The following is a 19,980-nucleotide window of genomic DNA, read 5'->3' as shown; positions in this document are numbered from 1 at the left end:
TTTTGAATAGTTATAACCCTTAGGTTTTTACATCTCAATATAAATACAATATGTAGTGTGGAGATGGAACATATCGGATATCTCTTCAGGTACCTATAATCGTCTCTCTTACAAAATGTGAAATAAAAATCCCATGGTCTTCAAATTTCACACATCTGAAAAATTTTTCTACCGATACAAGATCTGATATCAAGGACGGATAGAACGGATCACTCCTTCCGGTACTCACCCACAACAGGTCAACATTTTCAATAAACATGACGCTCATAATAGGCAAAATGAGCATCAAACGTGGCACATCCTTATGTTTCCAAAAACACAAGATCTAGTATGGAAATGGGATATATCCGCCTACTTCTATAACTGGTATCTCCCCCACAAAGCTTAAAATTTTTAATAATTATAACTCCTATAAAATGTGAAATAAGAATACAATTGTCTTCAAGTTTTATACATCTCAGTATTTTTACCAGCATGAGATATGGTACAAAAATGAAATATTTTTACTCGTTGTGGTACAACCCCCCCCCCCCCCCCCCCCCGCACACACACACACACACACCTACAACGGGTCATAATAATTCTACTTCTCAGAAAATGCGAAAACCCAATTCTCTTCAAATTTCGCACATACCAATATTTTTATTAACAAAATATCAGGTGCGAAGATGGGATATATCTGCCCAACCCTTCTGATAACTCCCCTTCAAAAGGTCACAATTGTCAGTATTTTTATATGTTCTAACTTTCGAAACATGTCAGCAATTTTTTTCAAACATGGCATATCTAAATATATCTCTCAACCAGGGATCTGATGTGAATAAGGGATCTATGGGCCCACACTTTGCGTTACCTTCCCCACAATCGTTGAATATTTTGATTATGATTTATTCGCTTTAAATTGGAAATAAATATTCGAACTTCTTGCTATATAAATGTTTTCATTTCACAATTTTATAGAACTGGCATTGAGCCCCTGCTTTATATATTTTGGTACGTAGTTGACATATACATTAAGAATCTCAAAAGCCTCACTAATGTTTTCGCTTTATTTTTAAACTACTAAGAATCCAATATTTTTAATTTCAGGAACCGTTGCTTTTTTGGCAAGCATCACCAATTAACCTGAATTTGGCGGGTAAGCCCAAATGATATTACCAATTTTCTAACTTTTAACTTTCTTTCTCCATATGATTTAATTAAGGTGACTTTATTTCAATAAGATAAAGAACGGAACGAAAAACTTAATATACCTTCCATGTTGTAGTGGAGGGAAATTGCACTGGCGATAATCTTTTCTAGTACTGCTGCACTATATTATCTGTGCCCCAAATGATACTTCGACTTAAGAAGCGGGATTTTAATTTTTATTGTTTTCAATATACATATTTAGCTTTAGCATTGCATCTGTATACATTTTCTAAACTGAAACATATAATAGTATTGAATCTTATAATCTCTGACTGGCATTTGTTTACACTATTTTTCTGAATAATTTTAAAATATCAAGGGTTATCACGAGAATAAGCCAGGGAATGCAAAACAGTATTATAACGGGGGACACAATGTGGGGGTGAGTGAATTATACCCCGAAAAACGAATATAGTTCTGACATCTTGTTCCCATGTACATACGTTGATTAAAAACATAATATCGGCCGGTGCTACTATATGAAGGTTATGTGCAATCTTTTTTATACCCTCCACCACTGTATGGAGGGTATATTAAATTTGTCATTCCGATTGTAACTTTTCGAAATACCCAACAAAGTATATATTCTTTTAGTGTGAAATTCTAAGTCGTTTTTGCGATGTTCAACCATCTTCCTGTCTGTCTTTATAATCACGCTATATTTTTACCGGACTTTTTTCAAATTTCGTATTTAAAGTTCGTAATACGTTCTACAGCCTATGACAAAAAATCACTTATTCAGGTCCTGGAATTGTTTTTCTAATGATTTTTTTTTTAAATTTCACGTTCCTTGGTGGAGGGTATTAAAATTTCCGCGAGGAAGACCTTAGCAGCTTTTTTACTTGTTTGTAATACACTATTTCCTTGAATCTTACGTACTGCAAAATTACCTACCTGTAATATCTATTCCTATATAATGGTACCTTCAGGTCTCCGACCAATTTCTAAAAGTACCAGTTGTTAGTTTACATTTCGGGCTCTCTCCTCAGAAAAGATATTCAATGTAGGTGCCCTTGTTGGTATAGCCCACATATCTATCATATTTTCGGTATATTCAAGGTTTTGTCCCAGCCAAATCTCCTGTAATATGATGTTCCAAGTTCTTTGCAAATAAGACACCTAGCTTCTCTCCAAAAATATGCAATGTAGGTACAGCCAGATTTGTATAGTTGATTTTTTAACATTATGTAACACAGACCATATGTCGTTCTATGGAAATCACTATAGCTTCCCAAATAAATGATCCCAGACACATACGATTTGTGGTATTGAGGTCACATAGGTCCATGTTTTGGTGAAACTCCCTTACAACTGTACTGACAGATTTAAGGTGTTTTTGGACGTTTAAATCACAATTTTAAAATCTAATTCTTTCTAAATTGAGAGTTTGTGTTGTCAGAAACATACTTGCAGATATTTGCGCATCTGGGTCCAAGTATTGTTATTAACCCCATATAACTGTACCTCTAGATATTCAATATTTTGATGATTCTGTCACACTTTTCATCGCAATGTTTTAAAATTTGGTATTCGGAGTTCGTAATGGGTACTACCTTCTATTGGAGCAAATCGCCTTTACAGGACTTCCATGTCTTCGTATAGCTATTTTTATAACCTCAGCACGATAATTCTCTCCCCACAGAGGGTCGAAATTTTCAAAAAAAAATCCACACAGGAAGAGAAAGGATAGGCCGTTTTTTCTCCAACTTTACAAATCTTGATATTTGCTATGTCAATTGCGAAAATAGACGATATCGGTCCACTCCATCAAGTACCTCCTCCACAAAGTGTAAAAATTTAGAATAATTGTAACTCTTATAAAATGTGGTGTAAGAGCCCGATTGTCTTCAAGTACTCATTCAAAGAGTTGTTGTAAAGATGATATATGAATGGTAGATGAATATGGAATTTATTATTTCGAATAAAATTGGATATAAATGTTCGATTTTCTTTTTATTTTGACCGTACCAAAATTTGTATCAGTATTAGATGAAGTATGAAAATGGAATACTTCGGTCGACTATATCCGATACCAGACGCACATTTTATCATTTTCTAAAAATTGTCACATATCTCAATAAAGTGAAGGAATTAACCAATATAGTCCAAACCTGACACGTCCCAATATTTATATGATACTAGCTGGCCCGGTCCGCGTTGCCGGCCCGTAGTTTTTGTCTATTATGCATATTTTCCCAAGCATAATTATTCACAGATATGACTGATATAAGTGTTCACGTACATGTCGATTTAAAGTGTTTTAAAATACCTGTACCCATTTTTAACCAGTGGGCTTCAATATGTAAACCGTGGGCTTCAACTGTGTGGATGTGCTATACAAATCTATTTAAAAGTATATATCAATCTTATCGCCATATAAGGGATCAAATTAATTTTTAATATGGTAAAAATCGTAGCAAAATCTTCCAGTCAAATGAGCAGTAATTTGGAATTTGCTGTATTTTGTATACTACATAATTGAGGGCTGAATGATTTAAGAATAGCCAAAGTTAATTACTTTTTTAAACCCATTAGCAACTTAGATTGTGCATTAGAGTCCTCATAAGTCCCCCTAACCATGTCAGTCTGTTTGTCCGCCAAAAGGTGGACTTGAGAGGGTATTATAACATGGATAAAAATTCTAAAATTTGTAGATATGTTGAAATTTTAGTGTAAGATTTTCACCCCCCTAATACGCATTATTAGCCAAATTCTTTGAAATGTGGTTAAATTAGGAGGTACCTTCTTTATATGGGCACTACTCCGAAACATCGACCTACATTGAAAACTTTCTTCTACCCCTTATAATCCAAGATGACAAATAGAGGCCAAATCAAAAATATAGCAGAACAATATAGCATGTCATAGCATTTCGCGTGATTTAAATAAGTAAAAATAGTTTTATCCACCTCATAATTGAGGGCAGAATGATAAGATGGGAATTAATTTTATTTGCCATTTAAATTGTAAGTTGGAGACCCCTTAAAGTCCATATTTTCATCATAGGATAATTCAATGATGATTAAACAAATATTCGGTCCCGTGCTACTTTCTTATATTTGTAATTTGTTCATGTTTCCACAATTTATTTCATATGGATGCACATCCCAAATCTACGTTCCCAACCAATATTCTCTTGGGGGTTAAAAATTCAATAGAATACAAAATTTTCTTTTCTGACCACACATTAGATGTGAAAGTGGACTTGGGGATACTCCAATGTGGGGACTTTACTTAAATAAATTCCTATGTGGCAATTATCTGTGTGATGGTTCCCTACCCCAGGGTGGCATAAATAAAATTTTTTAGCCAAATCAATTGATGAATGTGGTCAATACCAATATGGGCCCTACTCTGAAAATTTCAAATTTTATGCGAAGAGGTTATCTACCCCCTTAGAAACAAAAATGTCAAATAAGGGCCAAAAAATGAAAAAAGTGGCCGGCCAAGACCCCAAAAATAACTTAAATCATAGATGGTTATATAAATATGAAATCGGGTTGTTCCCTTATCCGTGAGTTATGATCGATATAAAGACCTGCAAAAGTGATTTTAGGTATTTTGAATGTTTGGGAAGAATTTCTGGAAGGATATAAAACCTTTTCTTACTAAAAGTCCCATTCGCTCTACTATTTTGCACCTTTTATTTCAATATTGGTATATTACTTATTATTCTCCCAAAGAATTTTGCATTTTGAGCTCTCATTGGACGGATCATTGTCACGCTTTGAAATGAGCCCCATTAAGCTTTTTCGGTCATTTTTGTTTGTTTAAACGTGTTCGCATCTTCCAGCTAACCCACGATGTAGGCCCTGGAGTTGAAAGGTAGATGTCAGTTAACATCCTATTTCGCACTTATTCAATTTTTTTAGTGAAAAATTATTCTTTATTTTGTTCACAAAAAAAAGTTGACAAAAAAAAGAATAACAAATTGAAAAAGTCTTCAACTTTTTCGCTGATTTTTTACAGCAAATGTTTTAAGATCCTTCCTTACAAAGTTTGTCAATAGAATGTACTATTACTTTAAAATTCGATTCCATTGAAAATGTTTTTTTGATTTTTGCAATGAGATCTCTTTTTCATGATTTTTCAGCGATTTAGAAAAAGTAATTATCTTTTAACTTTGGTGTGACCGCGTTAAATTATTTCGATATCATCTATTCCGTTTCGCCACCACATAATTCGCTACTACACTTCCATGTAACCCGCCATCAATTTCAGTTCTCAAGAAATCAAGTCAATTAAATATACCAATTTATTATATAAATTGGTATATTCGAATATTCGAATTCAAAAATAAAATATAAAAAAACACTACAAATGTACATTAGAAAAAAGTAAGTCAAAATGGAAAAAAATCATGCAAAATAAAACATTACTATTGTACATTTGAAATGTCAAAATGAAAATGTTAATATATCACATTTTTACGCGATTTTTTTGGATATTATCCTTTTCGGAGAGTAGACAACTCCGAATTTGTGTGAATCGTTAAAATTAATCCAGCGGTTCTTAAGTTATAAGCGTAGTAACTAACACAACTTACATTTATATATATAGATTAATTAAGGTGCGATACGAAAAATACAATATTGGCCCATTTTTTCGGAATCTACTCCATAGAGGGCCAACTTTTAATTAATCATAACAGAAGTCAAAATATATTTAAATAATTTTCAAAGGTCCACATTTTCGTATATCTCCCTAGTTACAGTCTAACGAAATTAGGTATTTTCATGATTTATGTCACATTTTCACGGAATTTGGTATTTGAAGATAATGGTATCTTAAGATATTGGGTATCAAAATTAGTAATTCGAGTTCGCAAAACACGCCGCTTTCTCCGGCAGATATTTATTTGACTACTTTCACGGTTTTGGTGTAACTCACCACACGATATTCAGCAATTTATTAAAAGTTATATTATTTGTTCAACGGATTAGGCAGACTATAATATGACATTTTTTTGGGGAAAAATATTTCCATATAGCCATACTGAGTTTTATTCTTCCAAACATGTTTTTGCCTTTTGCAATGCATAACTGTTATACAAATTTACTCTATATTGACGATTTCTGTAATCAATTAAATAATCCAATGGGATATGTATTATACAAATCCTGGCATACTTTTAGGCTGCCGAAAAAATAATAATATACAATAACTGTAGGTAAATTGCAATCTATATATTTAAAAATTTTAAGAAGGTATATTATTTTGTATATTCGTCCATTAGTCGACCCTATAAAGTATATATTCTTCATTGTAGCATTTGAGGACGAAATGACTCTAATTAATGAGGGGATCGATCTTAGTGGCTTAGATTTTACTAATGACAATATGATAAAATTACATAGGCCCAACTTATACTATAGCCTCATATATAACAATACCCCAAATTTTGGGAGTATTTTAAAGATTTGTCGAGATTTTACAACATTTTGGCCATAAGTTTTCCCTCAAAATGTTAATTTTTCATATAATTGAAACCATTTAGTAACATGTTTTGTTATCATATTTAAAATTAGAGAACCCTAATTATTTAAAATATTCCAAATATTACCTCTACGAAGGAATGCTCCTGCTGTCATTCCTTTAAATCTTCGTATAAAAGAGGGATAACCACCACACTGCAGCTGTTGTTAGCATTCGACATTCCCAGGCGCCTGCAAAACGACACCGCATTGTGTTGCAACATTGGATAACCAATATCAAACTTTTATTCTTCTGCCAGCCAGGTTTGAAGTTGTGCATTGCAGCCAGTGGTAGTAGAAGAGAGTCAGCCAACTTCTGCAAATTCAAGTCAAAACTATAATGGGAATGACAAAAGAAACTTTGCTTTAAGATTCGACGATACTCTGCAACGTGCAATGTACGATGCACGCAACAAACGACCACACTACTCTAAGCCACGAATCGTATTTATTCCATCGGTAATAACGATTTAGATGGTGGCGTGGGATTAGAAAACGAGGGCAAAATGTTCGGTTGTGGGAAAAAAATTCAAATTCATTCTTGGAATTTTTTTCCCGTTTTCTTCGCATGTTGTGGATCGTAATTTATCACTTTTATTTTTTGAATTTTAGATTAGACAAGCAAAAACCATTTTATATGGTTTTTATCTATGACCCAAAAAATGCATCAATTGTATTTGGCATTTAAGTGATCGACGTATATTTGTCAGTGACAAATTTGCAATTTTTTTAACAGGAAAATCGTTTTTTAATGTTTGCAACCAACAATATTGGACATCTGCCCTTTCTTTAAGGCTTACCTCATGCGAAATTCCGTGTCGATTGGTCTTAAGTTGTGACCTGTAGAGGGACTGTAAATTCCGGAAAATTATCAGTTTTTGGTCAATTTCAACTCCCTTACTCCCTTGATCTTGACAATTTCTGTGGATTAAATGATCAAAATACCGAATATCAGGAAGTACTGTTATGAATCAACGCTTTGGAAATTCGTACTAAAAGGGTACGACAAGTACTAATATGTACTAAAAATTGAATACTCTGTATTGGAATGAGCAAGAATTCTAAAACTTCGAATGAGAGTCATTGATAGATACGAAAACTTCTGAAATGGCAGTATTCTTCTAAAATGGTGTGAACGGATATCAAAAAAAAAAAAAAAAAATTAAATGAGAATCATGATTGGACAGAAAGTTTGATACATGAAGGTGGTATTGGAAATATGTACTGAACTGTGCTAAATGGTATAAAATTTGACACATTTTGGTTAAGGATGAAGGGATGATGCTGGAATTTTGAAATTAGGTATTGGAATATCTGTTAGTGATAGGTTTGTGATAAAGAAGTGGTTTTGCAAATGGGTATTCCAAATGCAGGGTGAGATGAAAAAACTGCAGCCAACTTCAGACTGCTGTCATTTTTAAGCCACTCGTCCGACAGCTGTTAAAATTATTCTAATGACAGCTCATTATATTGTTTACAAGCGTACAAAAGCATTTTGGAGAGAATTTTCTAGAAAAAAATTATTCGTGATGGAATTCAAGCGTATCAGTGTGATTTCTTTATATTTGGCTGGAATACCACAAGTGGCTATCGTTATAGCACTCCAGCATTTAAATATGAATAAATCTTTTGTGTCTCGTTCCATTGCTCGTTACTCTGATACTGGTAGCGTATGCCGACGTCAAGAAAGTGGACGAAAGAAAACAGCAACATCAGCTTGGTTCGAAAAGTAAAGAAGCGACTTGATCGAAACTCGCGTCGCAGTGGCCGAAAAATGGCTCGTGAGTTGAACATATCGCAATATTCAATTCGGCAAATATTGAAAAATGACCTCGGGGTAAAGCCATTGAAATTCCAAAAAGTGCAAAAACGTACACCGCAACAGAAAGAAAATAGACTCAAAAGAGCTAAAGAGGTGCTTCGCTTGGCGGAAAGTGGTGAACTGTCGAATTTGGTTTTCTCCGATGAGAAAACATTCGTTGTCCAGCAGTTTGTAAACAAACAAAATGATCGTGTTTAATTGCCAAAGAGATCAGCTGAAAATATGCCCCTTCGGTTGACCACCAGAACTCAAGCGCCGGCCATGGTGATGGTGTTGGCCGCCATAACAGCCGATGGTCGCTCTTCGCTCGTACCGTGGCTACAAAATAAATAGCGAATATTATGGGGAAAATATTCTAGAGGGTGTATTAAAGCCTAGGAAACGCAAACATTTTGGCCGCAGACCTTGGACATTCCAACAAGACTCAGCCCCTTCGCACTCAGCACGCGCCACCAAAGAATGGTTAGAAAATGAGGTTCATCGCTTTATTTCCAGCGCACAATGCCAACCAAAATCTTCGCACAATGGCACTAAAAAATACCAAAGTGTTGATCGCCTCAAGCAAGCGTTTCGCCGGGATTGGGCCAAAACACCGCAGAGCAACATTCGGTTTCATTTGCTGTTTGAAGGCCAAAATTCATGCCAAAGGTGACCAATTCGAACAAACCTAAACTTATTCTAAAAGTTGATGCTATTTCCGACATTTTTTTGTCATTCAATAACATTAAAAATCAATAAGCAAATGCTATAGTCGTACGGGGTCGACCATGTGATACCCTACAACACCACAATATGTTTAGAGGCCTCTTTATGTCCACATTGTTTTTGGAAGATTTCGCTTTTGAAATTATGTCATCGAAATCAGCATAAAGAAACCAGAAGTTCGGCTTTTGTATATTTCGGATATCGCCTGTAAGTAATGTATGTCATTTTTCACACAAAAGTTGTGTTCTATTCTACCCGCTGTTCTAATTCAAATTGAAAAACAAGTAAGCAAAGGCTATGGTCGTGCGGGGCCGACCATGTGATACCCTACAACACTACAATATATTAGAAGCCTCCTTATGTCCAAATCCATTTTGGAAGATTCCGCTTTTGCAATTATATCACGTAGCACTGCCCAGATATTACCCTTAGCATTTTTTACCAGGGACATTTGCCCAATATTTATGCACTCCGTCGTGCTCTTAGTTGTTGTGGTTTATATAAAATATGGAATATAATCCAATGGTCATCCAAAATGCAAGAATTCTTCCCTGTCCTTAACTCTCTTCTCAGGCGTGTCGATTGGCTTCAACTTTGTGATCAGGAATTTTATTCTGTTTTTGGTTCATTTGAACCTCTAAATATTTTGCGATCATCTCCAAAAGCAAGGAGCCGCTATGCATCTACAAATTTAGCCCCATATATATGATTTCCTTTACTACGATATTTGGCTATATTCATCAACGAAAACAGCATAAAAAAGCCAGAAGCTCGCCTTTTGTGTATTTGGGATATCACTTGTAAGTAATGTTGGTATTTTTTGCACACAAAAGTAGTGGTCCATTCTAACCGCTGCCCTAAACCCTAACTACATGCGAGAATTCGAGTCCTTTGGTTTCTATTTGCGATCTTATAACGGCTGCAAAATCAGGAACATTTTTAGTGGTTGGTCCATTTCAACCCCTAAATATATTGCGGTCGTCCTTGAAAACAATGGCTCTTCTGAGCCTAACCCTACCCTTGTGAAAATTTTCGTGAAGATCGGACGATAATTGCAATCTGTATATATTAACCCCAACCCGTGTTGTAAAGTGAAAAAAATTTACAAAATGTATACTTCAATATTATAAGTCAAATTGAAAAAATCGCATGCGATAAAAATATGAAAAAATAAAAAAAATGTCACAAAATACTACAAAATCTATAACAACACCATTATTGGCACATTTTTTAGATTTTATTCTCTTATGTTAAGAGGGCATTCTGAATTGACAAAAATTTGTAAAAACCAGTTCAGCCATTCTTGAGATATATGCATTCTAGCTAACATCCCCTTCCATTGTATATTTACATTGTATATATTTCCCGATATATATCAGATATATTTACTATCGGCATCTACGTAACTGTCAGAATTGACCCCTTTATCTATTGTGATTTCGCCGGGGTTAAAAATATTCGCGTTTCAATGAAAAAATTGACTTTTATTTAACACAAATGCTATGGTCTATTTCACCCACTTAATATTACCCGATGGCCACCATCGGGTAATATCGTCGATTGGTCTATAACTGCGACCTGAAGAGCAACTGCAAAATCAGCAAATTGTTCAGTATTTGGTCCATTTCAACCCCTAAATATTATGCGATCATCTCCAAAAGCAATAGGGTTTTATTCTGGCCCAGACCCCACCTCCATTCCATTTCTTGAAGATCGGGCCATAATTGCGACCTGTAGAGTGATTACAAATTAACATGGACAGACGGACAGACGGACGAACGGACATACATAGCTAGATCGACTCAGCTCGGCGAGCTAGGAAGATCCATATATACTTTCCTATGTGTGTTGTAGGGTATAAATAGCATGCGATAAAAAATCTGAAAAAAATAAAGAAATGTCACAAAATACTACAAAACCTATATTAACATCATTATTGGCATCTTTTTATGCGATTTTTTTAGATTTTATACTTTTATGCCAAAAGGGCATTCTGAATTGTTAAAATTTGTCGAAATCGGTCGGTTGCAGTTTTTTATCTCACCCCATGTATATTTTTCATCCGGAATGATATATTTGTCTTAGCAACGATATTCCAGGAAATACATATATCAAATATAGTTCAGAAATATAACAATATATTTGGCATATACGAACGAATTCAGCTTGGATGAAAGTGTAACAGATTTGTTGAAAATCGGTTAAGATATAGGTCCAAAATATATGATTCATCCGGTTTTGTACATAAGTCCTCACACTCATAAAGTGCCCTCCACAAGAGCGATATTATACAGCATAGAAAACCTTTGCTAAATTTTATAGAGATTGGTTAGATTTGGATATTGCTCCCATATATATCTTCATCCGATTTCACGTTTATTGTGCCTAATGAGTGTAATGTCAGCTCAAATAAGAAGGATTTTGAAGAATGTGGATTCAGTCCATCAAAATTTTGGGGAAATTCCATATATTAGTTCCTTCTGGTTTGAATTGTATCTGATTTAAAGCCATAACGTTTATTTGTTATGGATAGTTTTAACAAATATACAAATTGGTGTAGGGTATCATAAGTAAGCCCCGGCCGACTTTGGGCTTTCTTTTATTGCTTTTATACCCTCATCCATATGGCTACAGAGGGTATATATCATTTGATACCGCGAAAACGTGCCTCATCGAAATAACCGGTTTAGACCCTAGGTCTCTTTGGACCAAATTCGGTTTAGGACATTTGGAGTCGATTTTGCGATGTCCGTCCGTCTGTCTGTCTAGCTGGTGCGCACGATAACTCTCGAAGGGAGTATACAATTTTATAAAAAGTTGGTACATCGTAATATTATTCTCAATCTTAGATCGAGTTCGGAGAAATTTGGCAAAATTTTCAAAAAAATATTATTTGCACAGAAAGAGAAACCATAATCCGATTTTGCTCCAACTTTGCAAATCCTGATATTTGCGTCAGTGCTAGACAGGTGTGAAAACGAAATGTATCAGTCCACTTCATCAAGTACCTCCCCCACAAAGGGTCTAAATTTTGAATGATTACAACTCTTATAAAATGAGATGTAAGAATCCAAAATTTCACACATCCCAATAATTTCATTAACCCAAGATCTGGTGCCAAGATGGAATACATCGGTCCACTCCTTCTGGTACCTCCCCCACAAGAGGTCGAAATTATCCAAAAAAAAAAAAATATTTTCTACACAGAAAGGGAAGCAAGATGTAAGAATCCGAATGTCTAAAATTTAACGCATCCTAATATTCTTATAAACCCGAGATATGGCGTTAAGATGGAATATATCGCTCCACTCCTTCTGATACCTCCCCCACAAAAGGATTAAATTTTGCATATCCATTTAGCTCATAAACCGCGAGATTAACATCCGATTCCATTTAGACTTGGCGCATCTGAATATTTCTATCAAACAGAATCTATAATAAAAACGGTAGGGATCGGAATGTTCCTTCTAGTACCTCCCCCACAAAACTTACACCCTTTTGAATAACCAAAACGTTTATAAAATCCGTAATATGCATCAGATTCTCTTTATATTTCACACATCCCATTATTTCTACTAACACAAGATCTGTCGGTCCACTCCCTTTTTGGTCAATATTGGCCAACTGCTTTGGAACCTGCCCCATAAAGGGTCAACAATTTGAAAAATTATAATTCATGGCTGGGGGTATACAGCTGTCTGCAAAACCGACTGATACTATTTTACTTTTTTTTAATGTCTTTCCAAATTCCACACCAAATTCCTTCCCAAGCCTCCTAGAATACGGCCAGCCAATACCATCTTTGTGTTATTGTAAAGTTTTGCACTTAAGTAAACATTTGTGCACAAACGTACTCATATAAATGTCATAAGCACACACAGGCACACATACACAGACTCATTCGTACCTCCATCTATTTGTAAGTTTCGAACTATGTGAATGTTTCTGTCATATTTGTTAAACTAGAAGTTAATGCTTAAAAATGATGCTGGTGGGCTTGTGCTACCAATGCTGGTGTACTTCTGTTGCTAATGCCATTTGCCGGTACATGTTGCTGGTTGGATGGGTGGCTGGTTGGTGCTGAGCTTAAATGCAACTTGTATAGGTTTAAAATGTTTATTGTGTTTTGTTTTTCCTGTTGCTTTCATTCATTCCTTTTTATTTTGGTTGCTGTTGGTCCTGCTCTCCGCCAGTGGCTTTGGCTTGGGCTTCCAAACTAATTCTCATTCGCAAAGATATAGACGTCTCGTGGGCATCGAATTATGACACTTTTAGTGGTTTTTCTGTTCAAGAAGTAAAATGCAGGCAAAAAAAAAAAAAGAAACGCAAAAGAAAAAAATATTTTTAAAAACTTTCCGTTTTACCTCCTCTGTGAGCTGCTATTGGGATTTTGAGTTCTGCATCAAAAAGGAAGAAATGATTTGAGTTGTTTAAGTTTATAGAAATATATTTTTTTTCGGAAAAGAAGAAATTGTGGGAAAAATCATTCGTAAAAAAAGCTGGATTTTTTCCATTTGTTTTGTTGTTCTTCGTATTTGTTTTGCTTTTACATTTAAGTTCAGCGTTTGTTTTGTTGATATTTTTTTCCTTTTCGTTTTTCTTTATCACTTCCGTCATGTTTGAAGTTCTTTGGCGTAAAACGGAATAAAATAAAGTTTCCCAATAAAATTGTGACAAAATCAAACTTTTTAATTTGATGCAATTTCCTTTTCCAGTGGGAGAGCCAGAAATCCTGAATGATTCACTTACAATTGTCCAGTTTTGGTGGTTGTGTTTTTCTGAAGTAATATGTGGCCGATTGATTTGGATGGAATAGTGGAATAAGAAATTAAACAAATATTATCAGCACAATACAAAAATTATTGGAATTTTGAACCAATATATTCCATCTCCATATTGGGATGTGCAAAGCTTTCAGACAAACAGAAAGACATTTTGCATTATATGAGAACAATTAATCTCTACAATTATTGGGGATGTACGAGGAATGGACCTAGATTTTCTATATCCGCACTTGACTAAAGGAATTTAGTATGATAAGTACAGGGTTGCCCATATTCGACGGACCCATCTGGCAACGCCATAACTTTTGACAGAGGTGTCACATCCCTTAATGACATACCGCGTTTGAAGCGTAAGTCCAAGCAGATTTTTACTATGAACCAATACACGCCACGCGAGCGCTCTGAAATAGTTGAAATTTACATTCAAGAGGAGAAGTCAATTGTGAAAACTCAACGTGCTTTTAAAACATTAAAAAATGTGAGAAGTGCGCCTTCTAAGAACACCATTAAGCGTTTATACGAAAAATGTTCGACTGGTAAGGCTCTTTCTAATCCGAAGAGGCCATATAAAAGTCGACCAAGGCGATCGGCTGAGAATATCGCTGCCGTGTTGAGAGGTCCCCAAGAACATCCCAAAAACGCCGTTCTCAGCAGTTGGGCATGGCTCGGTCCACTTTACAACGGATTATTCGCATTGATTTGCATTTGTTCCCGTATAAAATTCAATTGACGCAAAGAATGTTGCCTGCGGACAAGCCTCGTCGATTGGAATGGGCAATGGGTCCGTCGAATATGGGCAACCCTGTAGGAGGTTCACAAGAATATTATGGGACAATAACGTCAATTTTGCAAGTGCAAGAAGGAATTGGCCGATATTTTTAGACCTTCCATATAAATTTAGTGCAGGGTGAGATGAAAAAAACTGCAACAAAGTCAAAAGCCATAATTTTTACATATTTTTTTATTTTTATTTTTTTTTTTTTTTTTTGAATGAAATCAAAAAATGTCGGAAATAGCAACACATTTTAGAATAAATTTAGATTGGTTCGAACTGGTCGTCTTTGGCACGAATTATGGCCTTCAAACGGCCAATGAAACCGTCACGCACTGCCCGAATGTTGCTCTGCGGTATTTTGGCCCATTCCCGGCAAGGCGATTGCTTGAGGTGTTCGACACTCTGCTTTCCAAAATACTCCAGACACAATTGCTCAACGGATTGGTATCCGGAGATTTTGATGGCCATTAGGCGCTGGAAATGAAGCGATGAACCTCATTTTATAACCAATTATGGGTGGCGCATGCTAGGTGCGATGGTGGAATGTCCAAGGTCTGCGGCCAAAATGTTTGTGTGCCCAAAGCTTTAATACACCCTCCAGAATATTCTCGCGATAATATTCGGTATTTATTATGATGCCACGGTCGATTAATACGAGCGGAGAGCGGCCATCGGCTGTTATGTAGGCCTACAACATCACCATGGCCGGCGCTTGAGATCTCGTGGCCAACCGAAAGTGCACATTTTCTGCTGACCTCTTTGGCAAGTAAACACGATCATTTTGTTTGTGGAGAAAACCAAATTCGGCAGTTCACCAGTTTCGGGTATAGGAAGCAACTCTTTAGCTCTTTTGAGTCTATTTTCTTTCTGTTGCGGTGTAAGTTTTTGCACTTTTTGAAATTTCAATGGCTTTACACCGAGCTCATTTTTCAATATTTGCCGAATAGAATATTGCAATATGTTCAGCTAACGAGCAAATTTTCAGCCACTGCGACGCGGGTTACGATCAAGTTGCTCTTTACTTTTCGAACCATTTCTGCTGATGTTGCTGTTTTCTTCCGCCCACTACCTTGACGCCGCTCTACGCTACCAGGATCACGGTAACGAGTGATGGTACGAGACACAAAAGATTTATTCACATTCAAATGCTGGAGAGCTCTAACGATATCCACTTGTCGTTTTCCAGCCAAATGTAAAGAAATCACACTATCACGCTTTAATTCTATCACGAATGACTTTTATGCTGGAAAATTCTCAACAAAATGCTTTGTACGCTTGTAAACAATATAATGGGCTGTCACCGGAATAATTTTAACAGTTGTCGGACTAGTGGCTTAGAAATGACAGCAGTCTGAAGTTGGTTGCAGTTTTTTTTTATCTCACCCTGTATATAGCTCCGTATTACTGTAATACCTGATATCTGGATTTTTTAAAATTTTAACGGCTTTTGTCAGAATGAATTTTTTTACATTCTGCAAACTACTTACAGACTTAACTAGTTTGTTTTGGTTATTACAACAAGCCAACACTGTTCAATAAACAAAAAGCATTTTCGTTTAGGATTCCTCCACCCTCCACGGTTTATCACAGCGACTTGAAGTAAGTGTAACAAATACTGTGTTATTTGAATATTTATTTTTATACCCTCCACCATTTTATGGAGGGTATATTAGCTATATCATTCCGTTTGTAACTCCTCGAAATAGTCATAATAGATCCTACAAAGTGTATTTATTTGGATTAGCGTAAAATTTGAAGACGATCTATCATCTGTTTATCTATCTATCACGCTATCTGTCGGACGAATTGAGATTGGAGGCTAAAATTTTGCATACATGCATAGTTTACCAGTAGGCAGCTTAAGTTCGTACATGGGCCATGTCGGTTCACGTTTACGTATAGCCCCTATACAGCGGTACCTCCCGATATTCAGTATTTCGATGATTTCAGCAACATTTTTCAGCGGAGTCGTTTCAAATTTCGTATTGGAAGATCTCATATATTGTAGTAATATGACAAAAAATTTCGTATGCAGATCCACGTCTTCGTAAAGCCCCCATATAACGGTACCTCCATATTTTCGGTACTTTGGTGATTTTTGCGACATTATTTACCGTAATTATTTCGTACTTGAAGCTCGTAAAGGGTACTAGAGCCTATGACAAAAATTTTTGTATGAAGGTTCAGAAATTCGTATAGCCCCCATATAACGGTACCTCCGGATATTCGGTACTTTCATGATTTTAGCGCCATTATTTACCAGAATTATTTCGAATTTCGTATTTGAAGCTCGTAAAGGGTACTACAGCCTATGGAAAAATTTTTTGTGTGAAGGTTCAAATCTTCGTATAGCCCCCATATGACGGTACCTCCCGATTTTTTATTTTTGTCCTCCGCAGCCAAAATATGCACTCTGTAACAACAATATTTAGAGAAATATATCAAATACAGCTCAGAAATACATTTGCTAAATTTTATCGAGATCGGTTCAGATTTGGATATAGCTCCCATATATAACTTCGTCCGATTTACTTTTGATTGTGCACCAAACGTCTAATATTTGCCCAAATGGGATGAAATTTGACACTTACGACCAAATTGAGTCTAGAATCAAGTATGTCAAATTTGGTGAAGATCGGTTCAGATATAGCTATAGTTCCCATATATACTGTTCATCCGATTTGTTATATTTGTTACCCACAGCCGTAATATGCACACCGTAACAACGATATTCAGGGAAATATATCAAATACAGCTCAGAAATATCTTTGCCAAATTTTATCGAGATCGTTTCAGATTTGGATATAGCTCCCATATATCTTCATATCTTCGTCCGATTTGAAATTATTTGTGCACCAAATGGGCAACACAATTCCGAATTTAAAAGATACAAATGTTTATTTTGTTCTTTAAACTTTAAATTATAATTATAATCATAGCGTGTTTGATGGAATTCTCCCATAAAAACTTTTAATTATTATGCGTAGCTCTTCTAAATTAGCAAAGTGGTGTAGGGTATCATAAAGTCGGCCCCGCCCGACTTTAAGACTTTCTTTACTGGTTTTTATTTTATTCACTATAATTGTAACATCTTTCATATTTGAAGTTCGTAATGGGTACTACAGCCTATGGTAAAAAATTTCGTATGCAGGTTTACGTCTTGGGTATAGTACCCATATAACGATTTTCATTTAAGTGGTAGTTTTCGGTTTTTGTTTTAAAATTTTTCAAGTTCCTTCCAAATGGTGAAGGGTATTAAAAGTTCGCCCAGGCCGAATTTAACTGCTTTTTTACTTGTTACATTTGAATCTTATTTAAAAAAGTTTTTTTTTATAATTTGTTGTTTTATGATTACGATTTATTTACATGTCAATCTATTTATGTTATAAAAAACTAGAACTTATCACAGCAAACATTTAAATATAGTGGCCATGTTCTTAACCAATTGTTGTTCTTTCATATATACATATGTAATCATTATATAACTTTGTATATTTACACTTAAATGTTATACAGCTTATTGTAGATTTAGGATCTAGTTTACAAAATATATTCGGAAAACTATTTTTTTTTTAAATCCCATGCAATTTTAACCAATTTGTCAAATATTTCAATTCCCCTCCCCTTACTACATTACGAATTATTTGAATTATTTCTATATTCTATGAATACTAAATTTATAGATTGAAGTAGGATGAATGTGTTTAGCCTTTCACCAGTGCCTTCAATTGTTTCTTTTTCTCCGCTGCCAAACTGTTGGCAAATTGTTTGCTGGCCTCTTCTCGGTATTCTGCCAAATTGTATTTTGTTGCCTAAAAACATAAATTAATACCATTTTTTAAATGTCACTATAATTAAGATATTAATACAGACATTGAAAGCATCTTGAAACTCGATTTGTGCCAAACGTTTGAGGCCTCTGAAATTGCGTCCAAGAATGCGGCCAAGTTCGTAGCGTGATATCTGATAACGTTCGGTAGTGGTTTTCACTTCAGAGCTATCCGTGCTATCTTCACTGCTCGTTTTCTGTTGAGAAAAAATAAAGAACGAAAATGATCAAAAATCCATTCACAAATGCTGTTCGTCTTAGTAAAAAGGCGAACATTTAAAATATTTCTTTTTTTAATTTTAGAATCTAATATGTTTTTTTTTTTTAATTAATCATTGTTTTCATTTCATTATTTTTCACTTGTGTGTCCAAATTTCCTCAAATTTGAACACTTTCATACAAACCGGTGCTTCAGTGCTTGTACTGCGTGGTGTGGGTTTCGACGGCGCTGGATCCGAAAATTGACTATTGAACATATTGTACACCTCATTCAAGGTATCTCTCGTATCAGTATATTGCTATAAGACAAAAATGGAAATTTTGATTTAAGTAATACACTAGCCCCTTCCGGTCACATTTCATACTTACCTCCACAATTAGATTTTTGGTTATGACCATTTTCTGAAAGAAATCCCAAATGCCGCGTTTCGCCCGATGACCAGTCCTTTCCTCGAACTGGGCTGGTCTATCAATTGTCGTCGAAAGTGAGTTGAAACCGTTTCCATCCTCATCGTTCATTTCCATGTGAAATGATTGGGAGACATTGAGTATGAGAAGTGCAGCTACAAAAATTAACTTCATTTTCGTGTTGCTGTAAAAAAATAAATAGATTTATAATTTAATTAATTTATTATATATAAATTAGAAAATAAAATTTCATAATTTCACGTCAAGAATGGAAAAAAAGTAAAGAAAGGTCAAAAGTCGGGCGGACCGACTTTATTATAGTGTAGGGTATTTGGCAGAACTAGCAGTTTCAAATAAACGCTTTTATAGGGAATTGATGTGAAGTGGATCGTATCAATTGTTACCCTTTTTTAAATCCATATTATAACTTTGGAATTAGACATTCAGGAGGTATATCCATCTCTGAATCGATTTCCACCAAATTTGACGGAGGCAATTGTACCTCTCGTACCGAATAACATTGCCATAGAGTGCATAATATGACTTCGAGAAAGATCATATTAAAATATATATAATTCGCAGCACCAGATATATCGGAATTGAGTTTCGACAAATGTCATATTTACTTCCAAAATAAATTCAATCGAATGTAAAACAAGTAAGCAAAGTCGACCGTTGAATACCGTTGAATATTTTGTCTACAAAAGTTGGCAAACTATTTCACACATTGAATAATTTTGGATGGCCATCCAAAACTGCTTGGCTTTTGCAAA

The 19,980-nt window shown here is 35.2% G+C and overlaps 1 protein-coding gene and 1 long non-coding RNA gene across 2 annotated transcripts in view; one reads left to right on the top strand and one right to left on the bottom strand.

Annotated features, from left to right (window-relative positions):
- Positions 1-574: 574 nt before the first annotated feature.
- LOC131801885 (uncharacterized) lies at positions 575-1,422 on the top strand. The gene is made up of 3 exons (XR_009341949.1): positions 575-993; positions 1,090-1,138; positions 1,205-1,422. It is a non-coding gene; the product is annotated as an uncharacterized LOC131801885 (long non-coding RNA).
- A 16,688-nt stretch (positions 1,423-18,110) lies between these two features.
- LOC101887631 (uncharacterized) overlaps positions 18,111-19,980 on the bottom strand; it is a 54,456-nt gene continuing 52,586 nt past the window's right edge. The window contains exons 2-5 of the mRNA XM_005183384.4: positions 19,169-19,391; positions 18,985-19,098; positions 18,625-18,777; positions 18,111-18,563 (exon numbers count right to left, since the gene is read on the bottom strand). Coding sequence (XP_005183441.1) covers positions 18,456-18,563; positions 18,625-18,777; positions 18,985-19,098; positions 19,169-19,381 — 588 coding nt within the window. The 5' untranslated portion in view covers positions 19,382-19,391 and the 3' untranslated portion in view covers positions 18,111-18,455. The remainder of the gene's footprint in view (positions 18,564-18,624; positions 18,778-18,984; positions 19,099-19,168; positions 19,392-19,980) is intronic.

Source organism: Musca domestica, unplaced genomic scaffold (genome assembly GCF_030504385.1).
Source record: "Musca domestica strain aabys unplaced genomic scaffold, Musca_domestica.polishedcontigs.V.1.1 18, whole genome shotgun sequence".
Lineage (NCBI taxonomy): Eukaryota > Metazoa > Arthropoda > Insecta > Diptera > Muscidae > Musca > Musca domestica.
The sequence above is the reverse complement of the archived record's forward strand: the minus strand, read 5'-3'. Positions and strand labels throughout refer to the sequence as shown.